General features: G+C 37.5%; 1 protein-coding gene across 4 annotated transcripts in view; it reads left to right on the top strand.

Moving 5' to 3' along the window:
- The first annotated feature begins 430 nt into the window (after nt 1-430).
- LOC105487671 (nuclear transcription factor, X-box binding like 1) overlaps nt 431-18,718 on the top strand; it is a 73,270-nt gene continuing 54,982 nt past the window's right edge. Inside the window, exons 1-10 of one of the 4 annotated variants that reach the window (XM_011751182.3) lie at nt 431-485; nt 898-1,134; nt 3,525-3,698; nt 8,836-8,945; nt 10,864-10,994; nt 14,912-15,090; nt 15,335-15,496; nt 15,574-15,674; nt 16,395-16,509; nt 18,189-18,313. In XM_011751182.3, the coding sequence (XP_011749484.1) occupies nt 900-1,134; nt 3,525-3,698; nt 8,836-8,945; nt 10,864-10,994; nt 14,912-15,090; nt 15,335-15,496; nt 15,574-15,674; nt 16,395-16,509; nt 18,189-18,313 (1,332 nt within the window). In that variant the 5' untranslated portion in view covers nt 431-485; nt 898-899. The other 3 variants (XM_011751180.3, XM_011751181.3, XM_011751183.2) reach the window with 3 other exon arrangements.

Genomic DNA, 18,718 nt, shown 5'->3' on the forward strand with positions numbered 1-18,718 from the left:
AAACGAAATCTTAAATCTCTACCTCGGAAGGCTGACTGCTTTCCTAGGAGTCGGTGTTTCTAAGGTGGGCTATCCTCAAACTTTGTGCTTTTGATTATTTTACATTGACACCTCCTGCCATCCGCAAGCCCAAAGGCAAGGATAATAAAATATGACAGAGAGCCAATTGGGACAGAGCCATGAAATCCTCATACCCAGCTGGGTTTAGGGCAGTCCTGCAGAAGCAGAAGCAAACTGGGGAGTCCCTAGACCCTCTGGACCCGCCCACCTCCACCATCGTCCGCCCCTATGACCTTCGACCCCTCCCTAGCCCCAGAGCACGCCGGGAGTTGTAGTTTTCAGAGGCCAGCGCAGGCGCTTGGGGTTCCCCTCACGCCCAACCCCCGCACTTTTCCGGATAAGGAAGCGGCCCGTGCTGCCACGCAGTCGCCGGACCGCGGGCGAGGGCTTCTGGGAGTTGTAGTCTGTTGGGGCGAGCGCCGTCGGTAAGGAGACGTAGCTTTCAGCGGGGTCTACCGCTGCGGTTGGTTCCGGGCAGGAGCCGCAGGGTCAGTCTGTGACTCTTCCCCTACTACGCTCCCCCAGAGGCTGAGGAGGCGCTTTCCTCTTCTCCTCCGGCTTTCCGTCTTGGGCACTGTGTGCTCCTTGCTCCGCGGTTTATTTCTCTGCCTAGTCCTCCCTCGCCTCTTCGGTCCATCTCCAAAGCCCGGGCTTGGCGGGGACTCGCCCTCCGGTAAAGGCAGGGCCGCGACCTCCTGAAACTCGGTGCCCGTCCTGCAGGAACCTTCCTCACTCGGTCCCTCATACGGGGTTTCCGCACCGACTCTCTCCTCCTTCGCCTCGGTCGTCGCTGCGCTCACCTCCTTCCACTCTTTTTTTTTTTTTTCTCCTCTGCAGGGATGGAAGCTTCCTGGCGCCAGGTGGCCGGTGGCAGAGGCCGAGCCCGGGGACGGGCCACTGCCGCCCCCTCAGGAAATGGAATCCATCTCCGCGGCGCCGGAGGAGGGCGAGAGAAGGGGTCGGTGGGCGCCGTTCCTTTTGGCGCCAGTCCCGGAGGAGTCGCGACCTCGGCGGCTGCAGGGAGCAGGCACAGCCCAGCGGGATCCCAAGCCCTGCAGACTCCCGCAGCCAGCGGTGAGAATGGCTCCCGCCCGCGGGCTCACCTGGATGCCTCCTAAGGCAGTTGCTAGTCAGGACCGCCTCCGCCCTCGCCTTCTCTCTTTCACTGCTTTTCCCCTCCTTCGGGAGTTTGTTTTCCGGCCCACTTCTCCAGCCTTTCAGGTGGCAGCTCTTTTCGGCACTCTAGGTAGATTTCCATCGCACCTCTTTCATCTTAATTTTAGGTGGTATTACCTTTGTTCCTTCCCTCCACTCTTGCCTGCTTGAATCTCCAGACCATAAGTTGTAAAGTGTGGCCCGGTGTTCTGATTTGGTCTATAGTGTTGTTTGGTTAACACAGTTTTATATGTGGATTGGTTGTCAGCGTTTGTTTGTCGTTTTTAAAAATCTGGTTAACAACCTTGTGGCTTTAGTATCTTTGTGCATGGCAACAGTCAGCTCAGCTGAGTCACAGAAATCCCATTTAGATTGGACTTGGGCACTCCCTCTCACATTCTCTCTCATTTCTGGAGCCAGGTGTCTTTTGTCATCTTTACCTTTGCCTTTGTTTCTTGACTTTTCTATTCCTTGTAAGCACTTGAGCTTTTGATACCTTCCTTGACTGTAGTTCCTATTTACAAATTCCATGTCCTTCTGTGGATATATCTGGTGTTGCCTCCGATATATCAATACCTTTCATCCGAGACCATGTTTTCGTGGAGCCAGGGAGCACTTACGGTTGTGCATGGGGCCGAGGGAATAATCCCTGAAATCATTTTATTTTTGTGTTTGGAATGCATTTCAGGATACATTTTTTTTCGGGTGGGTAGCAGAATTGAGTATCAGTGATTTTTCTCCTAGGCTAATTTTAAACGTAGGTGGTATTGTCTTAGCATGCAGTTAATGGTGGTAATGATAAGGTATGCAATATGGAGACGTGTGAACAGGTTTGGTAAACTTTCTTAGATCTTGTGGGTAGAATGAAAACAAGCATTCTCTACCTGGATAGTTGAGATTTGGCTGTAAGAAATAATACGTGAGAAGGTTGCGTTGTCAACTTGTCTTTACCTTGAGATGATGTTAGATGAATACATTTATCAGGTTATGAATGTTCTCATTATCTCTGTCCAATTCAGCCTTTTTTCTTATGTCTTTTAAGTGCTAATTTCCCATAGATTAATGACATTTATCATCTCTTTTATGACAAGTTTTGAGTTATATATCTCATAGCCAGTTCTTTTTTCCCAGTGCTCAAAGATTGCTAGGGAAGCATGATATACATTTTGGTCCTGGTTTACTTGAAATACTCAGTTTGTTTTGTTAATAACCCCTAACCAAACTGGCTGCAATAAGAAAAGGAAAATGTTTCATGAGGGAACATAATCAAGTATGAATATACCACCTAAGCTAAGAGAGCTTCTCTTGGTAGTGGCTCATCAGTTTCAAGTACAATGTGAATTTTAAAATAGTCAATCAGTAAATTTAAAATCCTCTCAAGATGGGAATTCATGAACTCAGATCAATTCTGCAGGTTTATGGCTCCCTTCTTAAACTGTGTTTGCTGTCCATAAGAGCTTATTAACACTTAGTGCTTGAAGAAAATCCCCGTGGTCCTTGCTCTCAAGAAGTTTGAAGCTTCTTTGGGAGTATGTGCAGTGAAGTAATCTGATTTTGTTTTGCATGATTAATCAAGTAACAAAATGAGAAGTACAGATAGTGCTAAATAGTGGAAGAACAAATCCAAAATTAACATTCTTTTTGGAATGAAGTTGGAAGAAACATGTTTTCCATGTTAGTATTTTGTGTGGATTAATGTAAAATGTTTATTTTTTTGTGATCACAAAAAGTCAATACTAAAGGCAAAAAGTTTTTGACCTAAGAAGCCGATTATAAATATAGTAGGTGTATAGTGAGTACTGCTGATACAAACTCTTTCGTGGGACTGGGCTGGACTGGGCTGGACCGTCCTGTCCTGTCCTACCTGTTGTTCAGAAGGTGGTAGTTTGAAGTACCTACCTTCCCTGATTCTTTATGTGCTCACTGTGGACATGTTTCCTCACTTCTTAAAAATTATTGTGCACAATGTACTTTAAAACATCTTAATTTTTGTTAGTCCTTATTTTGAAGTTGATCACCAGTATTTTGATAATTCTATTGTATTTTCGTATGTTTTTGTTGATTTGTTAATCACCTTTTTCATAAAAATTTGCTGCATTTTAGCAGGATATTTACAAAAGTGTAAGTTTTTGTTGTGGTATCCGCTTTATTTGTGTGTCAAGGAATTTCAAAATACTTTTCTCATGGATTACAGGAAGATAGAATGCTCCAAAGGTGACTTTGAAATGCATGTTGTAAAATGATAGCACATTATGCTTTTCTTTTTGAGAGATTGTTTTGCAGAAATGAAACTTTTTTCTTTTAAACAGAGCTAATATCTCAGAAAAAATTTGAAGAAATCAAGAAAGCTAACCAAGCTGCAGCCAGAAAACTTGTTGAAGAACACTTTAGCTCTTCATCTGAAGAAGAAGGAGATGAAGATTTTGAAGGAAAACAAGGAAAAATAGTTGCAAATACGTTTATAACATACACTACTCAGACAGGTACTGATCATCTAAATTTTGACCTTTGACGTCAATGAAACTGTATTCCTGACATTTTTTTGGTAATGCCTTTGTTCTATATGGAATAGATGTTATGTCTTAAGACGAGCACTGTGTGTTCTAGAGTTGAATTTTTGTACACTTTGGTATTTGAGTTATACATTGTGTAATACTAATTTTTGTATAAAGCAAATAGAATGGCAATGGCTCTTTTATAGCCTTGGGAGGCCTTTGTATGTATTTAATTGGCATTTCAGTAGAAAGCTTGGATGGGGCTGCTAAAGCTCTGGAGCAACAAACTGGGGCAAGTTTTTTTCTGGTTTTGATGATTTAATTTAACTAGAGGACTTTGTGTACCCCCTCAATCTATTCATTTTTTTCATCGTGTTAAATGTGTCTTGAAGTCTTTTTAATTCTTTATTTCCTTATTTTATATCTTATTTACAACATCTGATGTATTTATTTTTAGAGTTGGGGTCTTATCCTGTTGCCCAGGCTGGACTGCAGTGGTACAATCATAGTTCACTGCAGCCTCGAACTCCTGGGCTCAAATGATCCTCCTGCCTCAGCTTCCTGAGTAGCTGAGACTACAGGCATGTGCTGCACCTAGCCATACTTTAAAAAAAAGAAAAACCTAAATTCCCTCAGGTTTGACATGTACATTCGTGTTATCTGTGGTTTATATCTGGTTGCTCTTAAAGCCACATATGTTTATGTGAGAATGGGCCAAAGTGATGTTGCTGTGTACCACTTTAGTATTAAGTGTAAAAATAGATTATTTTAAATGTAAATATTGTCAAACTTTCTGCCTTTTATACTTTAAAATTATTATTGGAAATATTCTTGCATGTAGGCCAGGCACAGTGGCTCGTGCCTATAACCCCAGCACTTTGGGAAGCCAAGGCGGGGGGATCACTCGAGGTCAGGAGTTTGAGACCAGCCTGGCCAACATGGTGAAACCCCGTCTCTACTAAAAATACAAAAAAATTAGGTGGGCGTGGTGGTGCACACCTGTAATCCGAGCTACTCAGGAGGCTGAGGCAGGAGAATTGCTTGAACCTGGGAGGTGAAGGTTGCAGTGAGCCAAAATCACGCCACTGCACTCCAGCCTGGGAGACAGAGCAAGACTGTCTCAATTAAAAAAAAAAAAGTAGTAGTATTTTGCATGTAATGTCAACATTTATTAATATATTTATAGAAATGTCATATTGTTTATATACCTTTTATTAGTAATATATATTTATACCCTTGCTTGGTTCTTTTTCTTACTTTAGTATACTGTTAAAACCAGGAAAAACCTTAGAAATATTTTGGGAAACAATTCTACAGAGAAGAGGTGACTTTCCTAGAGTTACACCATTAGTAATTGGGAGAGCTGCGTTTAAACCTAGTTTACTTAGCTTTAGAGCCATTACTGGGATGATTGCATCTTCTCTGTAAAAGCAGGAAAATTCTGAGGAGATTAGATGGTTACTTTTGTACCTGTTTATGGGGGAAAAGCAGCGTTGTACAGCAGTTAAGAACATTGACATTTGAGCCAGATTGCCATGGTTTGATTCTTGGCTTTGCTACTTGGCTGTAGGATGTTTGACATATTGCTTAGCATCTTAGGGGCTCGGTTTCTTCTTTTGTAAAATGGGTATAGTGACACTAAGTACCTTAGAGTTGTTAGGATGAAATGAATCACTATGTGTAAGTACCGTAGTGCTTATGGTAGTGCCTGTTGTGTAGTCTGTGCTGTGTATCTGTTTGCTGGAATGTTTAATGTATTTTGTGGCTTGATTATTAGAGATTTTCTATCATAGCTGCTGCTTTCTTTTAAAAAATTTGTTTCCTTTTTCAGTCATGTCTTCCCTTGATCATAAGGCCCCACATCCTAAGCTCTCTTCTACTCTATACTAATGTGTTCCTTAGTTATTATATTGTGCTTTCATGAGAAGTATAAGGCCAGTGATGCCAGGATTCAGGACTGTTGGTACAACAGAATCAGAAGCATAACAGAGTTTGAGCATGAGTTAGCATAAAGGCAAATAAAGAGCATGAGAGTTAGTCTTTTTTTTTTTTTTTTTTTTTGGAGACAGTCTTCTTCTATTGCCCAGGCTGGAGTGCAGTGGTGTGATCATAGCTCCCTACAATCTTGAACTACCAAGCTCAAGTGACCCTCCTGCTTTAGCCTCCCAAGTAGCTGGTACTGCAAGCGCACACCACCATGCCTGGCTAATTTTTTTAGAATTTTTTTGTAGAGACAGGGTTTTCCTGTGTTGCCAGGACTGGTCTTGAATTCCTGGCTACAGGGAATTCTCCCACCTCAGCTTCCCAAAGTGGCAGGCGTGAGCCACTGTGCCTGGCTGAGAGTTACTCAAGTCTTCAGACAGAAGAATTTATGTATTTCACCCTTTCCTTCCCAACCCATAACCTTGGTGGTTAGGTAGTTGCCTGAGTATACTGATAGGATCATGAAGATAGTTGCACATCATCGAGTAGGTTTCTAAGGAATTTACCATAACTGCTAAGGAATTAAGATTAGGAAGTTTGGCTGAGAAGTCTAGTTTGGCAAGGTAAGAATTGATAAAAAGTAATTCTAAGGTTAGAGGGTTTCTTGTTTCTAAAGGACTTTATAGAAAATAATCTTAAGAAGTTTTCTGCTTTGAGAGGACTTCGCTTGAACCATTCTAGATAGAGTCAGATTTTATTTTACAACAGGAAATGCAATAATGTCTTTCAGTCTAGCATGTAGAAAACATTTGTCATTTGTAAGTTTTATTAATTTTTAATCTGCTTTTAGTCTTACAGTGTTATGGTAATTTTTATATGCTGTGTTTTGTATAAAATTCATTAGTATTTGATTCCCATTCTTTTGCCTCTACCAATGTAAGAAAATCTGATCACTTGATTTAAGAACATACATGCCAGAGTAATGGGATGGTTCCCACCTTAACATTATTGAATTGAAGACCAGGACTTTACCAAAGGAGTTCATTTTTATTTGAGCACAGCCTTTGCATTTTTGTGATTCTTCTCTCAAATTTCGGACTTGCATGGCCAACTTCCTGATGAGTATCTCTATCTTGCTGATGCATGGACACATCAAACTGCTGTTGAAAGAGAACTTTTTTATTCTTTTGTGTTCTTTATCTTAATAGCACTACAGTTTTCTCAGTCACCCTCCCAAGCCAGCCATCTGGGAGCAGAGATGGCATATGCATGTTGTTTACTGCAATTCTCCCTCTGCCCATGTCAGACAGCTCAGCAGACACAGCACTCTTCCTTCTGAATCTTGACATGAACATCACCTTTTAAAACTGATACAATCTCATTGTCACCAAGTCCTCCTAAGTTTTACTTCCTAAATTTCTTAAATCTACCCTTACTCTGCCTGTGTACTGTTACTGCCTAGTTTAAGCCTTTACAGCTGCTTAATGTGGATTAAATCCATATAATAATTGTGAGGTAGATAACTGTTACTACTAATTTTACAGATGAGAAAACCGAGACACATTAGGTCACTTGCTCAAGCTCATTTTTTGCTTTATCTGCTGTAACTACCTCTTAACGGGTACTTCCTGCTTTCAGTCTTGGCCTCCACATACTCATTTTTCTTTAGTTGCCAGAGTGATTTTTTAAAATGCATGACTTCAAATGCCATGCTATCCACTGTGAAGTGCTGGGCAGTACATTTTATTGATGCAGCCAAACTTTAAATGTTTCGAAGAAATCTTACATAAATTTTTAAAATATAAGGTTAGTTTTTATTTTGTAAAAGTCTGTTCTGTCTTCTTCTTAAATACTGTTTTTTGAGTTAGCTGTTAAATTAGATGAAATTTAAAATGTTTTGTATCTGTTAATGCCAGCTGAGTTGAAAAGCAAAATAGACACCCCATATTATTATTCTGCTCTTAAGGATTTTTTAAAATACTACAATGTTTGTTTAAAATAAAGCAATTGTCTTTAATAATTTTATAATAATTTATAGTTTTGAGAGTATGTTTGTGTTTATTTTGTTTAATGTCCTAAATCACATTTATTTTATGGTAGGGCAAGCTTTTGTAAGTGCTGTGTTTGTTCAGATGATTTTAGAAAGTAAAGAATTAGCCACATGTCCTATTTATGTCATTTTTCTTTTTGGCAACTTAAATTTTGGCTTGAACCACGTTATTACCATGATAAGTTCTGTACTTATGTTAGTTTATGTTTTAATCTACTTTTTTTTGAAGACTCAGTCAACCTCTATTGAACATATCTTTATTGTTCTAAAGCCATGCAGGCTTATTTTTCTCATACTAAAGTGACTCAGATTATTGCCCTTTTATTGTCATTTGTGCTTTAGGTGACTTGTTCTATTTTTCATTTTGCTGTTACTTGTTATTTGTTGGATCTTCCTGCAGTAACTGCTCACTGCAGTGTAGCGTAGAGGTTAAGAGGGTTCACTTTGTAGGCAAACTGAAGTTAATTCTTTTGTGCCTCAGTTTTCTCATTTGTAAAATGAAGATAATAGCTCATTTAATCCTATTGAAGTACTAATAGTACAGTGTCTAGCAAGTAAGCACTCAGTAATTACTCAAAGAAAACGTCTGGTACTGTTTTTTCTAAAAAGCTTATTCTGCCTTCTTAAGCAGAAATAGTGAACATATTTCATGAGATGTGGTTATCGTACTGTAAAAACCTCAGGGTCTTTTCATCAACAAGTGTTTATTAAGAATACACCTACTAAATTCACACACACACACACCCCCACTCACTCACATCTATGCTTATATTTATGCTAAGTGACTCTACTAATTAGTTTAGGCTTTCTTTCACACTTTGCGTTTCCTTAAGACTTTACATCTTCCAGCTCTTGCTTATGGCTCTGCCTCCAACAAATTTGTTGAGAATTGTAATAGCCAAAAAAGTAAGTATAACTGAGAGAGAGAGCTGAGGTGCTGATTTTGAACCATGTATACAAGATTTAATACACAGACTTTGTTACCTCTTGACAGCTCATTGGTTACTTTTTTAAAAAAACTTCTTGTTTTACAGCTATATTTTGAGCAATTGATAGTGCTAGACAGTTCTTACGTAATGTGGTGCTATTAGTGAGTTTGTGTTATTTTCAGATGTTGTTTAGGGTGAGATTTTCAATCTTTTAAATTTCCAGATGGAGATACACGTGAATTAGAGCGAACAAAACAATATGTAAATGAAGCTTTTCAAGCAGGGGCTATGACATGCTTAATTTGTATTGCTTCGGTGAAGAGAAACCAAGCAGTAAGTTTTTCTCCTTATTTATATTAATGTATCTCCCCAAAATATCTTAGTTTGCACTTATAATATTTAATGATTTATTCTTTTGTTTACTTTTGTTTAAAAATACTTCATTTGAAAATTTTGTATATGAATTGATCTTCATTTTAAAATATATAATTTTTAAAAAATTACCACTAAATGAGTATCCAGTATTTTTAGCACTATTGAAATAACTTAGTTGTCTTCAGTTTTAATGCAAATGTTGATTTGATAGAACATTTTTAGCATCTGTACTTTATAGATTCCCACAAAAGTGAAATGTTAAAATGTACTATATTTTACTACTTTTATTGGGTTTGGAAAAAGATACAGTCCGTATCTTCAAGAAAGTAGAACTTGGCAGTAACACTTATGGCTTAATTAGTTAGCGTATCCTGTGTTAAAGGCATTTTGGGAAGTGGTGAGGGTCAGTGGGGAGAGAGATTTGGACAAAACTCATGTCCTTGGAGGAGCTATGGCCTAGTGATAAAAATATCTCTATGTAAATTTAAAAGGGCATTAATGAAGCAATTAAGAAGTGATTACTGAATATGAAAGACTCAACATTTAGACCTTAGATTAATTCACTACTATTATAGCAGCATTGCCTAGAGAAAGCAAATCAAGTCAGATGAAATAGTTTGGTCATGTAGAGTGAATCAGAAATTTAACATGCTCTGGTTGGATAGAAGAGTATATCAGATATAGATTCCTTTTGTGCCTAGAGTCACATCTAGTTGGTTTACTCTGATTTCAGCTACAGGGAATGCATAATCTCTGCATGCAGATACAAACCCACTTTAAACACTTGCTGTGTGTGTGCGTTTTTTCCACCTCTGAATTTTCTTCTTGGAAATTGACTTAGCTAGTACATGGCTATAGTGCAGAAGCACTGGAGAGTTAAAGCCCCTTGCAGCAACATTGCACCACAGGGACTTGGTAGGTGAATGCCCCAACCTCCTTATCATTAGTGGTTGGGGCTGGGCAGTCCAAGGCGTGTTTTACATGGTTCTGCAGATGGTCCCCTGTAGGATTGAGCTTCTGTGGCCCTTAGTGGTAATCAGCTCAACAATATGCCATTCATTGGCATTTCTTTTTCCCATCTAGTCCCCTTACTCCTGCATCCAAGTTCTTATCTCAGATACTGCTTTGGGGATAACCCAAACTAAGAAGTTGGCTGTTTAATGCTGTTGTTAGCTCATGCAATATGCTACATATCTGATTTTCTCGAACAGTTGTAAAATGTTATAAGGAAAGGGGAACTGATTTTTATCAGTTTTATCAAATTATTTGGCAGGTTTTAAAAATGAATTTAGTATTATTCTTAAGCTTTTAAATTATGTATATTCTTAGTTTTTGATTACCTAATTTTTAAAATTTAGCATTAGTTAGGTGTTAGACTAACAGGTTTTATGTAACAAAAGGGCTATGTAGATATATATGTGCATATTTATGTTTAAGGATTCTTTCGTAGTATTATTTATACTTGGAAATAACCATCCAACAACAAGAAATTTAAGTACCTACGTCTACATGATGTAATGTATAGCTATAAATATGCTTATAAGAAAGACTATAAAATTACATTTCAGTTATTATAGTATGACCTTATTTTTTAAAAGTATGAAAAAAATATATATAAATTTGGAGACTGTCCAGAATGTTAGCAGTAATTATTTCTAGCTGAATGAATCTGTGTGATTAATAATAATTTTCTTTAACATATTCTACTTTAAATGCATTTCCCATGAAACAGTTCTGTTATACTGGAAGGAAAGACCTTTTTTCTTTAATCCTTAGGTAGCTCTTGAAAATAGTTTAGTGTGATACTCGTTTTAAATTATTTTACAATTAACAAAGAAAAATTAACATATATTAACTTCTGATACCTTTGTCTTAGGTTTGGAGCTGTTCGGGATGTTTCTGTATATTTCACATGCCCTGTATCCAGAAGTGGGCTAAAGACAGCGAGTTTCTTGTATCTTCTGTGACTGATGATGATTTTGGAAAGAGAGATTATCCCTGGCCTTGGTAACTTTTTCTAGTTAGTTGGATTATTATTATTATTTTCAGATGGAGTTTTACTCTTGTCACACAGGCTGGAGTGCAATGGTGATCTTGGCTCACTGCAACCTCCACCTCCTGGGTTCAAGAGATTCTCCTGTCTCAGCCTCCTGAGTAGCTGGGATTATAGGCACCCATCACTACGCCTGGCTAATTTTTTGTATTTTTAGTAGAGACGGGGTTTTACCATGTCTGCCAGGCTGGTCTTGAACTCCTGACCTCAGGTGACCCATCCCAAAAAATCCCAAAGTGCCAACTAGGCTGGCATGCCACTGCGCCTGGCCTAGTTGGATTATTAAATTTGTAGAATAAATGAAAATTGTAGATTCTACGTTGCTTTATTGGTGGTTTCAATATCCATGTTGGGCCTTTAATTAGTCATTTGGTGTGTAAATATATGGAACCTTGATAAAGGCTGGTTTTTTTCAATTTGAATTTATATAACTAATAAATCATCCAGACTTAATTTTTCCTCTGCAAAACAGTTCCTTAATTATCCTTTGAAAGGACTTTCAGTTTTCTGTAGGACTGAGAATCATTCATAATTGTGATCTTCTTGTCCAGAATTCTATGAGGATGCATTATTATTACCTTGTACAAGACTATCATTTAATGTATTCTGATTATAAGATTCCCAGTTTTATCCTCCCAAATCTCAAAACTGCAAGTGTATAATATACAATATCATTATTTTTTTACATTTATTAGTTTTGCTTATTATTGATGATTATTTGGTCTTGAGAACTTTTGTTATATTTCCAGAAAGAGTTGGAGAGTCGAATTTTATATCTCTGCTAAGTAAAGACAACAAGAAACTCATTCATGTTGGCTGTCCAGAGAGGTAGATTGACTGTCAAAGTAATGAAGCATAAGCTTCAGGGGCTCTGTGTGGTCACATTTTGTAACTTTAGTAACTAATTTTATGTTTAAAATTTTGAGTTTTTTTTTTTTAAATTTAAATTTTTATTTTTTTGAGACAGTTTTGCTGTGTTGCCCAGGCTGGAGTATAGTGGTGTGATCTCGGCTCACTGCAGCCACTGCCTGTACGGTTCAAGCGATTCTCCTGTCTCAGCCTCCAGAGTAGGTGGGATTACAGGTGCCCGCCACCATGTCCGGCTAAGTTTTGTATTTTTAGTAGAGATGGGGTTTCACCATGTTGGCCAGGCTGGTCTTGAACTTCTGGCCTCAGGTGATCTACACACCTTGGCCCCTCAAAGTGCTGAGATTACAGGTGTGAGTCACCGCATCTGGCCAGTGGTGTAGTTTTTAAAAAACATTTAGACATGCTGGTGACTTTTAGAAGAGTATGTAAAAATAATTCTCAGCAATCTGTGAGAGATTTTATTTTCCTGTTACCAATGGGGATATTGAAGTTAATTGAAGGGAGATGATTTCACGCTCCTCACTCTTAAGTAGTGGAGCCAAAATTTGAAACCTAGGATTTCTTACTTTTAAATTCAGTGCTTTTGCTATTCTTTCATCTGAGTTATGTTTTTTGACCTTGCTTTTAGAACTGTTATTTTTCTTTTCATTGAATGCACACTTTTTGAAAACTGTTTCAAACATTTCAAAGTATATTTGTTTTGCTCCTGCATATTATTTACTTGTGGTGGAGGACTTTTAGTGTTTAATAGGTACGGAATTAAGCCAGGTGTTCCAGCTTGTTAGTTTAGAGATTTAAACCTTACGTATATATTTTTTTACCCTCACTTCTGTTTTAAGTAGTCATTTTGCCATAGAGAAGGAAAGGATCAATTAAAAAAAAAATGTACTGTTACTTCTAATTTAAAAGGAACAACAGTTTAATCAGCTGTGCTATATACTTTGTGTTTCATATTTCATACTTTTTTAAGAAAATAAATGACCGTTCTGGTTAAGAACCCATTTTGTTTAATCCTCATCAAGATGGAGCTAGAACTTGGTAAAATGTTAATAATTTTAAGTTATTTTATGGAAATAAAAAATTTAAAATACAGGTTTCTACTAAGATACTACTTTTTAATGAATAAGATCTAGCATAATTACATTTCATTGTTGTCATCCCATTTTAAAATAAAACTCATACATTTGCATATATTACCCTCACTGGGCCAGTTCAGTTTCAGTGCTGATGGGCAGTGTTAAGGTATGTTGAGTTGCCTGTTAGTCATCCATACCTACGCTTATTAAAAATACATATCCCCCTCCACACTAGCTTAAAGGAATAGTAAACACTTTTAATAAAAAAAAATTGAACTCTTCCAATAAAGTGCCAGTTATTTATTCCAGAGACAGATGAACTTAATATTTTGTTTTTGATTTTTCATTACAAGAACAAATATCTTTTGGTTATTTTGAATATTTATGTGGCATTTATTTGGAAACCGAACATATTCTTATGACGATGAAAATATTTTGTATATGATACAAAAGAAATTTAAATGTTAATATGAAACTTGTTCCCGTGTAATGTACTAACTATACTCATTTGTCTGGGAGATAAGGTTAAAGCGTCTTTTGAGAATGAAGTCATCTATGATGATCTACAAGTACATTTCTGATAGAGCTGAAGGTTAACACTTCTACTACCAAAATTTATTTATTTTAATGGTGGAAGTTTAAAGCCTTTCATGGTACTTGAACTTTTCTTTGACTTAGGCACATTCAAATTATATCTTTTTTTGGGCTGGGCACAGTGGCTCATGCCTGTAATCCCAGCACTTTGGGAGGCCAAGACTGGTGAATCACTTGAGGTCAGGAGTTTCAACTCCTGGCCAACATGGCAAAAACCCCGAATCTACTAAAAATACAAAAAATTAGCTGGGCGTAGTGGTGCACACCTGTAGTCCCAGCTACTTGGGACACTGAGGCACAAGAATTTTTTGTACCTAGGAGGCAGAGGTTGCAGTGAGATGAGATTGCGCCACTATACTCCAGCCTGGGTGACAGAGTGAGACTCTGTCTCAAAAAAGAAAAAAAAAAAGAATTATATTTTTTTGTGCTAGATGTTGTGAATTATGAAATTCTTTATTTTCAAGTTTATTTCCCCTTAATTCTAAATTGTAGTCATGTTTCTTGTGGTATTGCCTGTCTATAACCTGACTTCTCTCTTCTGTTTGCTGTTGCTAATATATTTTGTTTATTTGTAATCCACAAAACAAAACTTAAAAAGTTGAGCTTTATGAATAGCAGAGTGAATTTCTCAAGAATAAAGTTCAATGAGATCACTTGGACTCGGGAAGGGGAACATCACACACCGGGGCCTATCACGGGGTGGGGGGCGGGGAGGGATTGCATTGGGAGTTATACCTGATGTAAATGACGAGTTGATGGGTGCTGACGAGTTGATGGGTACAGCACACCAACATGGCACAAGTATACATATGTAACAAACCTGTACGTTATGCACATGTACCCTAGAACTTAAAGTATAAAAAAAAAAAAAAAAAAAAAGAATAAAGTTCAGGTAGTTAGTAGAAAACTAATGTTACTTTCTTTTTGTAGCTGTATTCTAGATATGTGCTGTTTAATTCATGGTAACTGGCCACATGTAGCTATTTCAATATTCAGAAATTATAAAATAAGAAATTTGATTCCTTCCTCAGTTGTAAGCACTAGCCACGTTTCAAGTGCTCACAGTATGTGGCTAATTGCTACTGTATTGGACGATCCCGGTATAAAACTGTTTCATCATCTCAGCACATTATATTGTGCAGTGCTGTTCTATATGGTTGAAATAGATTTTAATAAGATCTTGTTTTTTTTACTAACACAAAGATGGAGCAGAGTTCCTTAACATAAAACTGGTTTAACAGAATATACTCTGTTACTAAGTTCATTTATATTTCTCTCTCATGTTGCTTTTAAAGGCGAAGTTAGCTTTAATAATTTATTCTTCTTTGTAGTCCAAAATGTAGGTTTGAGTACAAACGATCTGAAACACCTAGTAGGTACTATTGCTATTGTGGAAAAGTGGAAGATCCACCTTTAGATCCGTGGCTTGTGCCTCATTCATGCGGCCAAGTATGTGAGCGTGAATTTAAACCTTCTTGTGGCCATAAATGTTTACTCCTCTGTCATCCAGGTGAGTTATATATTGCATTTTTAATTGTTTGTGGGTGATTATTTCTTCTTATGTTGAGACAAAAAAAAAATTGTAAAAGTTGAATTCACAATTGAAGTTTGCCATGAGAAAATATTGAAAGTTATTGCCTTTTGTCAAGTATCAGTAAAGAAAGTTCTAGAAATTATTGATAGGTGTAGAAATTGAAAGTTTTAGTTTCTGACTTGAGATTTTTTTTTTTTTTTTTGCTTTTACTGAATTCTAGGTCCCTGCCCTCCTTGTCCAAAGATGGTCACAACTACTTGTTACTGTAAGAAAGCAAAACCTATCCCTCGTAGGTGCAGTGCCAAGGAATGGTCTTGTCAGCTGCCATGTGGACGGAAGTTGCTTTGTGGGCAACATAAGTGTGAAAATCCTTGTCATGCAGGTAAAAGGCCATACCCATTAGATTTTTCTGACTAAGCAAAAGTCAATTTCTGTGCTAATTTATCGTTGTGGTTTTAGGAAGCTGTCAACCTTGTCCAAGAGTTAGTAGACAAAAGTGTGTCTGTGGCAAAAAAGTAGCTGAAAGAAGTTGTGCAAGTCCACTATGGCACTGTGATCAAGTAAGTTTATATGCATTTCGAGGGGTGGGTATTAAAGAATACACAAAGCATAGACAACCTAGAAAGCAGCAAGGCTAATCAGGTTTAGTTGGATAAAAGGCAAGGAAGAATAGCAACTCAGGTGAATTATATCATGTTTTAAGAAACTACTCTTAAATTTAATATCATTTTTAATTATTGGAGGAAAAATTTTTTTCAAAGTAATAGGTATTTATTGAATTTTGGATTCACTACATTTGTACTCTTTCTTGCTAGCTCTTGTCCCCTTCTTCTCTTTCCCGTCTCTTCAACCAGCACCCCTCTCTGCTTCTTGAATTAATCAAATTGAGGAAGTAAGATTGGTTTTATAGGTTGCTTGTCCTAGAATTGGCATGGTTTTAGTGCCACTTAGAATTCCTTGTTCGTGAAAGGCCATATGAAGCTGCATGTAGTTTTTTTCCGTATTGCATTTTTAAAATATACTTTTTGGTGCATAGGAAATATATGTGTGTGTAAATGTATGTATATATGTACCTATATATACGTATATGTACCTATATATACCTATGTATATATTTACCTATATATACACATATGTATGACACCTGTATAAAATATAAAGTAAAATAATATGAGGGACATAAGCAGTTGTTTATTTGTGATTGAAAAATAGATTGTGTCTTGTATGAAGTCTTTTTTGTTAACTTTTAAATCATTAGTGTTTATTGCGTTTTATTTTAGGTATGTGGAAAAACACTGCCATGTGGTAATCACACATGTGAGCAAGTTTGCCATGTTGGTGCTTGTGGAGAATGTCCTCGATCTGGGAAAAGGTTCTGTCCATGTCAGAAATCAAGTAAGACTTATTTTTTTTTATATATAGGAAATGAGCTATCAAGCCATGAAAAGACATTCAAAAGACGTGCTCCAGGAAACTTAAGTGCATATTACTAAATGAAAGAAGCCAGTCTGAAAAAGCTACAAAATTTAAGCCTCCAACTATGACATTCTGGAAAGGTCCAAACTGTGGTGATCAATGGCTTCCAGGGGTTGGGGAGAGAGAGAGAGATGAATAGGAGAGACATAGAAGATTTTCAGGGTAGGGAAACTCCTCCGTGTGATACTGTAATGGTGAATATATGTTGTTATACATTTGTCCAAACCTATAAAATATACAACACCATGAGTGAACCCTTATATAAACTATGAGCTTTGGGTGATTATGATGTGTCAATGTAAGTACATCATTTATAACAAATGTACCACTCTGGTGGGGTTTGATAATAGCAGAGGCTGTGCTATTGTCATTATTATGTAATAGGTTATAGGTGAGTTTATTTTAGGCTGCTTTCAGGTAAAGGCATAGTAGGATAGCACTTTGAGTCAGCTTCTTTGACTCCCCACAAATAACAGCATCATGTGTATAAGACTGCTTCTGGCCGGGCGCGGTGGCTCAAGCCTGTAATCCCAGCACTTTGGGAGGCCGAGACGGGCGGATCACGAGGTCAGGAGATCGAGACCATCCTGGCTAACACAATGAAACCCCGTCTCTACTAAAAATACAAAAAAATTAGCCGGGCGAGGTGGCGGGCGCCTGTAGTCCCAGCTACTCGGGAGGCTGAGGCAGGAGAATGGCGTAAACCCGGGAGGCGGAGCTTGCAGTGAGCCTAGATAGCGCCACTGCACTCCAGCCTGGGTGACAGAGCGAGACTCCGTCTCAAAAAAAAAAAAAAAAAAAAAAAAAAAAAAAAAAAAAAAAAAAAAAAAAAAAAAAAGACTGCTTCTAATACTTGTCATAATATGTTTATGTTAAAGGTGAGTTTTATAATTTTGTACTTGTTGCAGTTTTTTAAGAGAGATGGTTTCATTCTGTTGCCCAGGCTGGAGTGCAGTGGTGTGATTCTAGCTCACTGCAGTCTCAGACTCCTGGGCTCAAGTGATCCTCCTGCCTCAGCCTTCTCAGTAGCTGGGAATACAGGCACCTGCCACCATGGCTGGCTCATTTTAAAAAATTTTTGTAGAGATAGGTTCTTCCTATGTTACCCAGGTTGGCCGCGAACTCCTGGCCTCAAGTAATCCTCCTGTCTCGGCCTCCCAAAGTGCTAGGATTATAACTGTGAACCACTGCGCCTGTCCTGAGTTTTATAGTGTTTTAAAGTCTACATCTTTCTTTTTGTCTTTGTGGGGTAGTTCAGAGCAAATTTTTTAAAACAAATTTTTAAATTAGGAAAATTCATGAATGATTTATGTAGTCTTGACTCATTTCTTTAGATAACTATTTCTGAAGGAGAGAGCCCTTAAAAATGTGTTTCTTGAGGATGGTAACGTGTCAAATTTCTTTTTAAAAACCATAAGCTTAACAAATATTAGGGATTATTTTCATTAAAGTTAATTTTTCCCAATGATTATGTGGATACAAAAATTTATAGTCTGAAAGTGCCAGCATGCCTTAGGGAGCCTGAAGAACATAGCATTTTGCTGATGTTTAATAATAATGTATCTTATTATTAACATTGACTTTTTGTCTGTTTTTAGGATTTTCTTTGCCTTGTACAGAAGATGTACCAACTTGTGGAGACAGTTGTGACAAAGTACTTGAATGTGGAATTCATAGATGTTCACAGCGTTGTCACCGAGGTCCCTGTGAAACATGTAGACAGGTTAGTCATCTTGTGTAATAGTTACTTTTAAGAACTACCTATCATAATATATCAAATGAGATTGTCCTGTGGTTGTTTTCTATTACTTATTTTCATATACATCTGTGTCATGATCTATATGAATTTAGTGACCTAATATTAGGGTAAGAAGCAGGAGAGTACAGGCATACCATGTTTTATTGCATTTCACTTTATTGTGCCTTGCCAATACTGTGTTTTTAATAAATTAAAGATTTATGGTAAGCCTTTGTAAAACAAATCTTTCAGCTCCATTTTTCCAACAGTATGTGCTCATGTCTCTGTGTCATATTTGGTAATTCTTGCACTATTTCAGACTTTTTCATTATCATTATATCTGATATGATAGCCTGTGGTCAGTGATCTTTGATGTTACTATTGTGATTG

The sequence above is a fragment of the Macaca nemestrina genome, chromosome 3 (genome assembly GCF_043159975.1).
Source record: "Macaca nemestrina isolate mMacNem1 chromosome 3, mMacNem.hap1, whole genome shotgun sequence".
Taxonomy (NCBI): domain Eukaryota; kingdom Metazoa; phylum Chordata; class Mammalia; order Primates; family Cercopithecidae; genus Macaca; species Macaca nemestrina.